This window comes from Zeus faber (assembly GCF_960531495.2).
Source record: "Zeus faber genome assembly, chromosome: 2".
NCBI lineage: Eukaryota > Metazoa > Chordata > Actinopteri > Zeiformes > Zeidae > Zeus > Zeus faber.
The window spans coordinates 21,692,003-21,704,552 of record NC_137189.1 but is presented as its reverse complement, the minus strand read 5'-3'; the positions used below and the strand labels follow the sequence as shown (position 1 = coordinate 21,704,552).

At 43.2% G+C, this 12,550-nt stretch overlaps 1 protein-coding gene across 1 annotated transcript; it reads left to right on the top strand.

Annotated features, from left to right (window-relative positions):
- Positions 1-2,736: 2,736 nt before the first annotated feature.
- plg (plasminogen) lies at positions 2,737-12,123 on the top strand (the record flags this gene model as incomplete). Its single annotated transcript, XM_080023581.1, has 19 exons — positions 2,737-2,785; positions 3,999-4,134; positions 4,213-4,319; positions 4,422-4,536; positions 4,703-4,842; positions 5,192-5,312; positions 6,336-6,454; positions 6,609-6,771; positions 7,362-7,486; positions 7,587-7,746; positions 7,858-8,039; positions 8,167-8,315; positions 8,428-8,521; positions 9,332-9,446; positions 9,676-9,750; positions 9,848-9,988; positions 10,597-10,703; positions 11,147-11,292; positions 11,962-12,123. The coding sequence occupies 19 exons, from the start codon at positions 2,737-2,739 to the stop codon at positions 12,121-12,123; spliced, it is 2,406 nt and encodes an 801-aa protein (XP_079879707.1).
- Positions 12,124-12,550: the final 427 nt, after the last annotated feature.

Sequence of the window (12,550 nt, the reverse complement as noted above, 5' to 3'; positions counted from 1 at the left end):
CACCCTTACCGATCTTTTAAAGAATGTATTATTCATACACATTTTTAACTAAAAAATATTACATATTTTATTTTATTTTATCAATACTTACTATTGTTTTCCAAGTCCGACTTACCTTAGGACAAAAAGGGTCCTCAGAGGGTAAGTAAGCCTTGGAGGGTCCCTGGAGGGTGGCATGATGCTGGACTTGTCCAACTGTAATGAGAAAAGAGAAAGATTTTACCAGATAAAGTCAATAGTTACCTTTTATCCTTGGTTTAGGTCTTAGCCTCTAACCCTAACCAACAAGAGAAGGGCCAATGCAACCAACCCTATAAACAAACCTATCCTAACCCTAACCCCGACACCTAATAATGACACCTAAGGTTATAATACAAAGGTTACCTCAATACCCAACACAAAGGTTACTGTGGTGTTACTGGGGCGTGGTCAAGCACCGGCTGTGGACGCTAACGCGTTTTCCTTTCGCGTGGCTGCCAAGCTGTCTCGAATTGCCCAAATCAGCATCCACGGGGCGCAGATTGGTCGGACTCGAGGCAGGGAGATTTCTTAATGTTTGTCTGTCTTGCAGAGAGGGACAGGCTCGTCAGCAGCCCAGCAGCGGAACACCATTCCTCCTGCGCCTGAGAGTATTATTATTATTATTATTATTATTATTATTATTATTATTATCGTCATTATTATTGTTATAATATTCATCATTAACAATTGTGATTGATACTTGTGGCCAGCGTACCTTATTGTTCAAGGTGACAATAAAAACTCTCGCCATGTCGGTGCACCATGGCCAGAAAGACTCTGTCTCCCTCCCGAAACCCTTACTGGTGGGCAGAGGCTCCTACAGTTACATTTTGTGATTTAGCCATTTTCTGCTTTAACGGACATAAAATCATCTCTAAAATGATGCAGGAGGGAGAATTTAAAAAAACACAAAGTGAAACACAAAAGCAGAGAGGACAGAAGTGGGCGAAACCAGAATCCCAGTACTTGAGCGCATCAATGAGCCATTCAGATATGAATCCAGCCATTAGTGACATGTGTGACTGCCAGGAACCAATACCTTTTATTCTCCCCTTCAAGGTCGCTCCATTAACAGTTCTAATTTCCAGTGAGTCATTATGAACCTCTTTCACACATTTACCCCCTGTCGTTTCTTCAGCCTCCCCAGGATGTCCGGCCTCTGAGGAAAAATAAAAATAAAAATGAGTAAACTCTTGCTTTGGCAGCCGGGGCTAAAAGTCAAACACACGCAAGTGTAGAACTACTCTGGCGATCCATGAACTCGGCGGCACACATTACTCTCTGTAGCCACATCACGCTTTTATTACCTTTAACCTTTGAGCCCTCCATTAACAATGAGTTTGTCGTGAGATCTGTCGGTGACAAAGTACACACCCTTCGTGTTTGTCCACCTTCTCTGTCTGTGCTTTTTGTGGCTGGGTATCAGCTCTTTCTTCAACGGCTGCTCAACATGGCCTTGACCGTTATTCCGACACAGCGGCCTCTGATGGTCCATCTATGCTTTTGCAGTTGATTTCGCCAAACACCAACTTCTGAGGTTGTTATTGTAAATGTAAGAAAGAAGAAGAATGGCTATTAAGGTCAACGCAAGTCAAGGAAGTGAATTACTGTGGGTGGGGCGGGGCCCGTGTCAGCGTGTGTTGCGTCGTGAATAAAATATAATCCTCTTCATTCAGATGTACTATAGCTTTGGCCTTTTCCTTTTTTTCCCCTGGGTTCTGATTTCACTTCAATCTAGCACCTACAGTAAAAACATGTCACAACAATAATAAAAAAAAAGCAACGCGCTCAAAAATGTTCTACTCTGTTAAAGTTCAAACAAACTGCCCGCATTTGGAATTTTGTTGAACAAGTCCAACCAAAAATTAAAAAGTAAAAAACATCACTGTAGCTCTGTTTTGTAATAATGTGTTTGCTGATGGGGACATTGCTCCTGTTTGGCTGAAGATTAACCATTGCTATTGATCTCGTACTGCTCTATCACACCACATTCATCAGCGAGCTGCTGAAGCAGGGGCCCCACACTATACTGTGTATATATATATATATATATATATATATATATATATATAAATGAGGCAAATGAATGGAGATGGGGTCCACAATACAGTAAATGGCTCCTCATCCCAAAAGGCCTATTCTCTTTTCCAGCGGATATCTAAACCTACACTATTTCCATATCAAACCTAGAGGCTCAGACTCGGCTGGAAGCCAATGAAACGATGTTTAATTCTTTAACCATTGGCAATTTTGTTCCGAAAGTGTGGTCCGCCACCCCGTGTGGGGTCCTCGAAGCAATTGCAGGGGGTCCGCAGCGAAATTATTCTCTAAATTTTAGTCTATTTCTTTTTTATTTGGTTGATTGTTGTGGAGATTTTCACTTTTTGCCAGCAGGGTTCAATTTGAATGTAAAACCATGAATTGCATTACATGCTTCTCTCATACAGTATGAGTATGTGCAATAAATACGGAATCTGGGTTAGGTAAGCAACTGTTTACTGTTGAGATGCATCCCATTGTGCCCCAAAAACCTTCCAAGGGGCAAACAAGATTTTTGAACCATTGCTCCCTTAACTGTCCTTGTCGGGCCAATGATTGACTGATGATTGAGACCTATCTTATTTGCCTGACCGACGGGACCAAAAGGACCCCAGGAGTAACGGTCTGTACTATAAGCAAGTCAGTTAACTATGAGATACTAGCGAGGGCCTCGACATGGACTTGAACAAAACAGCCTTCCTACTGGTAATACTCATCTACACTGGTAAGACACTTGACATACTGCCATTCCTTTTGCAAGTAATTATTCAGATAAAAGATTTGATATGAAAGGTGTGGAATATAAATTTATATGAATTATTTCTGAATGTAAATCAAAGCGCTTATTCATATTTTCAACATGGTCGGTGATCTAGAATTCAGTCCTGGCATGAGCCAAGCGGTCTATGGTGCATAAATGGCTTTGATATAATTCCAAGTAGTAATTTGAAGCCGCTAATCACACTATACAGTAATGATTCTTTTCGGCTATTTGCGTATATTTGCCTATTTTTATTTGATTTATTGTAATTTTACTTTATTTTTATTTTTATTTTTTATTTTTTATTTTATTTGATTTTTTATTTGATTTTATTTGATTTTTTATAACTATAATTATTATCCTTTTTTTATTTTTTTCAAACTGTTAAGTTTTGTTGTTTTTTTAATGTAGAGAAACACAAAAGTCCGACTTACCATGACAAATTCCGGAATAAACTTATTCTGATTCTGATGCCTTTTAATTAAAAAGAGATATACGTCAATATGATCTCAATACCTTTCATTTATTGTTTAATTGGCAACATCTTCACAATGACAAAGGTAAACGACTTTTCAACATCAAGCAAAGCAAGCAACCAGACACTGAAGATAAAACCATTGACTAAAAATGACAAATGAAATAAAGTTGTTGCTATGTCTTCGTAAAAAGAGGGAATTTGAGGTATTATACATACAGTACTGTATATCCCAGACCCTAACTGGTTACTAATATACTGAATCTAGTGTTTTTATATACTTGTGAGGACCAGATTTCTTTGGTTTAGAAGTGCACCAGGAATATGCCTCTTCACTTACCAAGTGTATTTGCTCGGACCTCACTTTGATATCAGTTCAATGTTTTCTGCCTGAAGTTCTCGAATGATTCACTTGTCAATGAACAGTTTTAGTGTTGCAACCACTGAAGCTGTACCCTGTTTCCTGTCACACTGTTGCATCACTGGACAAATAAGTCAAGATAAGTCAAATATCAATGAATAGACACGTTACAACATTGCTTGCTGCTTACAGTGCTAGTTGAAAGCAATGTTCAATGATATGTCCATAGACATATTGTATTGTGTTGTGGCCTGGTTGAAAAGACAATTTTCCACTGTTTACCAGATACGTTTTGAGTCTGTGAAAACCTCTGAATGCCCTGTTACTCTCTTTTACGGCAGTTTTCGGCAACCCGTTGGAAAACTATGCCAAAACCGAGGGAGCCTGGATCATCTCACTGCAGAAGAGGGACTACACTGTGAACACGGTGGCAGAATGTGCCACAAAATGTGACACAGAGAGGTCGTTCACATGCAAGTATGTATATTACTATAGGGGAGGCCCCACCGCCTAGCGCCGCATCTGTGTCTTTAACTTGACACTAGCTGTTTGCAGGTCGTTCATGTACATAGAGAAGGAACAGGAATGCATAACTGCCGCAGCCAACTCCAAAACAGAGGCGATCCTGCGCAGAAACAGCGCAGCACTTTATGAGAATAAAGGCAGGTTCCCTCTCTCTGACTCCTGTGTTAATTTCTCAAGAGGCAAATAGGCATACCACTTCAGAATACAATGCTTATGCACTGTTCATCTGCCTAGTCTAGGCTACTTGCTGGAGTGTATAAACGGTTTAGGAACAGACTACAGGGGAACAAAGTCCAGAACGAAAACCGGGAAGACGTGTCAGAGATGGGCAGGAAGATACCCGCACAACCCAAAGTAAGAATTTTCATGAAACTATATCTCACAAATTGTCCTATGTGTCCCAATATATTACACATATTTATGTTAATAGAACCTGATGCCTGATGCTCAGTGCTTTGTATAATATCTTCTGCCCTTAAAAAATGTACTGCTTCCTTGCTTTCAACGTATTCTGCCACAGCATCACCCCTGACACCCATCCCAGAGCTGACCTGGAGTCGAACTTCTGCAGAAATCCTGACAACGATGCTGGGGGGCCGTGGTGCTACACCACCGACCCCCAGAAGCGCTGGGAGCACTGCAAAGTGGCTAACTGCAGTGGTAAGATGGGCGTGGGGAGTGTGTGTGTGGGGGGGGGGGGGGGGGGGTGAAGAGTGAAGATGGATAGATGGGTGTATGCATGGGTAGACAAACTATAGTTGGCCACGGTGGCAATCTGATTACAGAGTTAATGAAAGGTGTAAACTATGGATGGAAGCGTGGATGATTGGCTGAATGGACGAATTGATGAATGACTTTGCATTTTAATGCTGTCTAGACTAAACAATAATTTGGGGGTTCAGGCAATGAGTTATTGTTTCAATGGCTTTTTATGTAACTGGGTTTTTGGTTATCGTAATTGGGTTTTTTGTTGTAATTTTGTTTTGTGCATTAAAATTGATCTTTACAGAAGAGTGCATGCACTGCAGCGGCGAGGACTACAGGGGGAAAATCTCCACCACTGAGAAGGGATACACATGCCAGCACTGGAGTTCCCAGAAACCACAGAGCCACGGCTACAGCCCCAGCGCGTGAGTTAAGTTTATCTTCATGGACTCAAAGCACTTTACAAGCCCTTTTACAAACCCACTTAACAGAATAGTTTGAAGTAATACCCCCAACCACCTGATATGGAAAAACTTCCAACTCCCACTTGTTACTGTCAAGCTCTAGTTTTTTAGCTGTATCCTTGAGCGCGATGTCTCCCTTTTCTTGAGGCCGTCTCTGTAGTGTCCTATGGATTTTCGCTATCGCCGCTGTTCTACCAAGGTACAGGATCTAATTGAGAAACCATTTAGGGCCTGAATCTTCTGTACCAGGATTCCTTAGCAGTCCCTGGTTTCATTTAGCAGGATTTAATTGTATATTTAACACAACACAGACAATTAATTATATTATATAATTATATAACCCAGAATCACAATTGTGGCGCTGCCCCTTGCGGCCGCCTGCGCGAGCACCTCGTGTAGATTATGCACATTTTAGTATTTCTAGTATTTTAAGAGCTTATAGAGCTTATTGGGCATAATTACCAGGTGTCATGACATTTCATTGCATATATGTATAACCGTATGTACATGTATGTGACAAATAATCTCTTGAACTTGAACTTGAAAGAGTTGATTGCTTTCCCACCTTACCTCAGAACCATACCATATGTAAACCAGGTGGCGGTGACACCAAACTTGCTAGTGAGGTTTGATATGTCATCTTTGCACGCAACACATCTGTTAGACCATCAGTCCATTGCTGCATTTCGGGTTTTGGTTTTCCATTTTATTTGATAAAACGAAAGAAGCAAGGTGAAGTGAGTACTACGAGCAAGCAGTTAGTGTTACAGTAAATCAGTTTCACAGTATTTAAGTCCTCCAGGGACTTTTTGGGAACAGGAACTATCCAAGTGGAACCTGTGGAAAAAGTTCCTGAGTGCCGCAAACTAAGTTACTGGGTCCTGCAATAGTTCCTGCTGCGCGGAAGCCCCTAATCTCACACTCTGGGACCCTGGCTATATGGCACTCTGTCTTGTAATCTCATATCTCTCTCTCTCTCTCCAGTCTCCCAGAGAAGTATCTAGAACAAAACTACTGCAGGAACCCAGACGGAGACCCCAGACCATGGTGCTTCACAACGAGCCCCTCCAAGCGCTGGGACTTCTGTTCTATTCCGCGCTGCAGTGAGTCAGTAAATACACAGGGGTGTCTCCTTAGTCGCACAAATGCATATATAGGTTTAAGTGATAGTTAAACACTTACCCCCATGTTCCATTACTCTAACACAACCGCCCCAATCCCTATCACTTCCTACTCTACATCTCCTTGCCTCTCCAGCATCAGAGGCTCCCACCATTGTTCCGGAACTCACCTGTGCCACAAGCGAGGGCAAGGCCTACCGGGGAACAATCGCTGTGACAGAGTCCGGAAAAACCTGCCAGACATGGTCGCAGCAGACGCCACACAAGCACAATCGCACACCGGACAACTACCCATGCAGGTAAAACACTTGGAGAAGAAAGCTGTTCCTTCTCATCAGAGATGGAGGCATAGTCTTATTGTCAGTGTTAAAGTCAATTCGGCTTTTTATTTAGTCAACACTTTTTTTTTCAGACCTAAGTAATTAAGCTCTCAAACAAAGTGTACCTCTTCTAATGGGTGTCTTGGTTGTCATTTTGTAAATGATTGTTCCATAAAGATGATAATAGGGCGTAAAGGGGGCTATATTTTGGGGCGTGGTTGACTTCATTGACAGGTTTGTCATCTGCATTCAAACAAAGTGCTTCTTCCTTCCTTCGACTGTTTTGTGGTTTCACTCACCCCACCTCAGAGGACCAAGAATCAGCCCCACTATTACAATTTATTAAGCTTGGTTCCATCCTGCCATGAGTATAAACCAAAATTCAAGGCTTGCATTCAACTCATTAGAAACCAATACTTAAGCTGAAAAACCTATTTACGGAGGAATAATATATGGTTTTGTTATGGATGATCACCAGCATTTTCATCTGTGTTTTCTGTCCATCAGTTCATCTGCTTTGTGCATTGTGTCTCCCTTTCTTAACACATCTGTGTCTCATCATATCTCAGGGGCCTCGACAACAACTACTGCCGTAACCCCGACAACGAGAGGATGCCCTGGTGTTACACTACTGACTCTGAGACGCGCTGGGAGTACTGCAAGGTGCCCACCTGCGGGGATGGGCCCGGTCCAGGTACAATGATGATGAAGATGATGCTGATGAGAGTACTGGTGCAGGCTCTCCGCCTCTCCCCATGAGTCAGCCCTGACTTCCTGTTTGTCCTGCCTGGCAGGTGAGCCAGTGATCCCGCCCGAGGAGGAGAACTGCTACGAGGGGGACGGCACAAGCTACCGCGGTGTGACGTCAGAGACGATCAGCGGCAAGAAGTGCCAATCCTGGAGCTCCATGAGTCCTCATAATCACATGAAGACACCACGGAACTTCCCGACAGCGTGAGAGTCACCACTAAAAATATATTTAGTTCCCCGACGACAGTCGTATGGATGTCAAAAGCCCAGAAGAGATTCATTACTTAGTGCCACACTTTCCCTCTACTTCGGCAGCGATCTGAGGAGGAACCTATGCAGGAACCCGGAGGGCGACAGAGCTCCCTGGTGCTACACTATGGATCCCTCTAGCCGCTGGGAGTACTGCAACGTGGAGAAGTGCGATGTGGGACCCAAACCCACCAAGCCCTCCAAACCGGAGGCCCATGCCACCGGCACCCAAACCACACCCCAGAGTGGTGAGCTTCCGCTAGGATTTCTTAGGAAATAGCATTTGCACGGTCAATCAATCAATCAATCAATAAATCAAATTCCAATTCCCATTCATCCATCTGTCCATCCACTCTCATCTTCTCTGTGAATTAGACTGCAAGGTGGGGAATGGGGCTGTGTACCGTGGCCCTACTTCTATCACAACTCTGGGGATCACCTGCCAGGCCTGGGGTTCTCAGAGCCCCCACCAGCACAACAGCTTCACCCCTCAGACCCATCCCGACAAGGGTCTGGATGGCAACGTAAGGACATTCTCAAAGCCTCAGTTTGAAATAATATAATCAATACAACCAGAATTTGTTTGAGTGGCCTCTGTGTTATACTGAGGCCATCTCCTCTCCCACTGTTTACCAGAGCTGCAGAAACCCAGATAACGACGTTTACGGGCCTTGGTGTTATACCACCGACAGGAACAAGAAATGGGACTACTGCCAGATCCCTGACTGTGGTATGTGGTATTATGACTTAATTTCAGCAATTTCAACAAGTCCAGTTTGTAAAATCCCCAATGTTCTAAACCAGGCAGCATAGGGGACTAATGCTGCATAGTTCTGTCAGACAACTCGACAGCGCCACAGGCTTCCACACGCTTATGGGCCACCATATTTAAGCAGCCAATCCCTCCTGCACTTGCTGCCTGCTTTGCTACCTGCTTGCTTGCTGTGTTGCTGTGCGCCCTCCACCTCCCCTACATCCACCTCCTATATTTCTCGCTTACTAAGTATGTTTTCAAGTTCAAGTTCAAGTTCAAGAGATTATTTGTCACATACATATACATACGGTCATACATATATGCAGTGAAATGTCATGACACCTGGTGATTTCGCACAATAAGCTAAAAAAATACAAAAAATACTATAATGTGCGTAACCAACATGAGGTGTCGCAAGGGGCGGCACCACAATAGCGATTCTAGGTTCTATAATTATATAATAGAATTAATTGTCTGTGTTGTATTAAAAATACATTTAAATCCTCCTAAATGAACCTTACCTTAACTCTGCCAAACTCAACAATGCATAATAAACAAAGATCATTAAAAATTAAATCTAACAGTTGTCTGTCAGAACTGACATTAATCATTGGTGTACATTAATTCGGTAGCCACAATGAATAACTCATATTGCATCTGAAGATAATTACTGTTAGCTCAATCGGCATTCCCAATTGCATGTGAAATGTAAAGCATGCGGGTTCCCATGTGTATTTCTTCTGCTCAAGTGCAAGATTTCACATTTTTGTTTGTCGCCATTGGCAGCGGCACTGAAGTGCGGCACACCTGTCTACAAGCCAATGCGCTGCTTTGGTCGTATCGTGGGAGGGTGTGTGTCCAAACCTCACTCTTGGCCGTGGCAGATCAGCCTCCGGACCAAGTGAGTATGGGGATGGGGAGCGATACAGTAGCTAGCTAGTATTTGGTTGAAGGTGCAAGGTTTTAATTATAACAATTTAATAAGGAAGAATTTAAATCTCTTCACCCACATGAAAAACTCTTCTGATGTTTATGTTTTCTGTGTAAATGTATGTATATGTATCTTACAAATAATCTCTTGAACTTGAACTTGAATCTGAACTTGAACATCCCCACTCCCTTTCCACCAGTACTGGAATCCATTTTTGCGGAGGCACGCTCATCGCCCCTCAATGGGTCCTTACCGCTGCTCATTGCCTGGAGAGGTCAGTACAAGACAAATTAGGTTGGTATCGCTCGATCCCTACAGCCGTGTCAACCTGCATTATTGGTGTATGTTTGTGTGTACTTGTTTGTTTAAAGGTCCAAAAGACCAAGTTCCTACAGGGTGGTGCTGGGTATCCATAGTGAACAAGGCAGCGAGGCATTCAAACAGGAGAGGGCACTCAGCGAACTGATTGTGGAGCCCAACGGGGCTGACATCGCTCTCCTCAAGTTGGCGACGTAAGTAGGGCAGTGTTGGCTGGGAACCTACAGTCATCACTTTACAACCGCCATCACACATAACAAGGCAAATATTATTTATTTGGAATGTCATGACTGATTGGATACTAGTGCACAGCAACAGTTCAGGTCCGTGTTCCTAGGTCGAGGCGACTTGGAGAGCGTGGAGGAAGAAAATAGACAAACTCATGTCACCACGGTGCTGGGATTTCCCCAATGCTTGGCATTTATTACTACACATCAACCATACCAGGCCCAGTTGCACGGCCCATTGTGTTACGATAGATGAACAAAACAGAAGCCACACGTAACCGAAACGTTACACCTGAGTTGAGAGGCAAAAAGGAAATAGGAGCTGGACAATATGCGTCCATTCGTAGCATGCTGCTCAACTTACTCAAGGAATACAAGGCGCTGTCTGATGATTGACTTGATTGACTTCTCTCGTATCTAGGCAAAACAGTATACACATGTATTAAAGGTACATTTCCCAATTTCGACTGTTGTAACAGTAACGGTAACGTCTGTTTCTAATTGCGCACGCGTGCGCGTGTGTGTGTGTGTGTGTGTGTGTGTGTGTGTGTGTGTGTGTATGTGTGTGTTTGCAGCCCTGCACTAATTAATGACAAGGTCCTGGCAGTCTGTTTGCCAGAAAAGGACTATGTGGTTCCCAGCGGAACCGAGTGCTATGTCACTGGCTGGGGAGAGACTAAAGGTACAATACAGTGTGTGTGTTTGTGTGTGTGTGTGTGTGTGTGTGTGTGTGTGTGTGTGTGTGTGTGTGTGTGTGTGTGTGTGTGTGTGTGTGTGTGTGTGTTTAGGCAATTTCGGGTAATTTAGTCAGTAGTTAAATGTCACAGCTAAATGCTTTCTATGCATACCTAGTTTATTTAGACCTGAATGGACTACAGCTACTCCTCACTTAATGACCGGCCTGTTTAATGACCGTCACGTGTATAACACAGCTCCTCGCTTATCGACTAATTTGCTTAACATCCTGGTCCTCGGAACGGAAATTGGGCATTAAGTGAGGAGTACCTGTACTGTACTTTGTTAGTATGAAAACGAGGCATAGGAGTTAAGAGCTGGATGATGATGGATGGATGGATGGGTGGACAAATTAAAAATATATTATATTAATCCTTCATGTGCCGCCAGGTACGGGTGGAGTGGGCATTCTGAAGGAGACTGGCTTCCCTGTGATCGAGAACAAGATCTGCAATCGTCCATCCTACCTTAACGGCAGAGTCAAGGACCACGAGATGTGCGCCGGGAACATTGAGGGAGGAACCGACAGCTGCCAGGTACGGGGACGGGGGGGGGGTACTGTGTGTGAACTGTGTACTGTGTGTGACTCTGAAAATGACGACTATTCATTGTTATGAAAGGTTTTGACAGTCTTGACGAGTCATTCAGTAAAACAAGCCATTTCATTTTCCCACTGTTGGTTCTTTTGAATCAGTTGGTGTAAAGCGCGGTGAGCGAGGGAGGACTTCCTGAACAATGAATGAGAGTTAGAAGAGGCTTTAGGCACTCAGTTGTGAATGGAATTCTCACAAGAGTCATCTAATTCTGTAAAATTAATTTGCACCTAATGTAATTAATTTCTGTTATTTTAGTGGAATGCAAAAAGTAAAGCAATCACATTCAATAATAATTGTACTGCTTTGGCATTTTTTTTTTCTTGCTTCCTCAGTATTTAAGTTAAGTAGTAGTTAATTTCAGCTTGTGAATCGAAGCAGGTCAGTTCGAGCTCACTGGAGTTCGACTCCCGATTTAATCACTACAACAGAATCGTTTGTGAATCTCGCATCACTATCAGTGGGCCATAATAAGCCAATTAGGGGAATTCTATGTGTTTCTGGCGTTTTTAGTGGTTAACCGGATCGTAGTTTTAAAAAGTGTACTGTGGCAGAAAAAAAGGTTGCGAAACACTGTATTAAAGGTGTCTTTGTCTGTGTTGCCCCCCACAGGGCGACAGCGGTGGTCCTCTGGTGTGTCACTCTCAGAACACGTTCGTCCTCCAGGGCGTCACGTCCTGGGGTCTGGGCTGCGCCAATGCCATGAAGCCCGGAGTTTATGCCCGCGTCTCCAAGTTTGTCGACTGGATTGACAGAACTATCGCAACGAGTTAGGGAGAAAGTAAAATATATACACACCGCATTTTTCACATGGTAGTGCGGTCATGTAATTGAAAGAAAACGCGGAGTGGTCTGCATTACTGTTTTAAAGACTTTCTAAAACAGACGTGTACAGTTGTGATTCAGAATGTCCACTCTTGTTATCCTGGAATCTGGTACATAACCGGTCATGACTAGTCGGGCATTTTGCCGTGTGCTACTGACAGAGCAAAACAAGCCCATGAAAAAATAAAAATGAATAGATGTAATATTGGTCTTTGGTAAAAGGTTGAAAAAGTGTGCAGTAAGAATAATACTCAAAAGATGAGAAAATAAATCAATGAAGGTGTTTATAGAATAAAAATGGTAACAATAACAGTTTTTCAGTGGATGTGAGTCATTAAGGGGGATGGTAGCTCAGGAGGTAGAGCTGGTAGAGCTG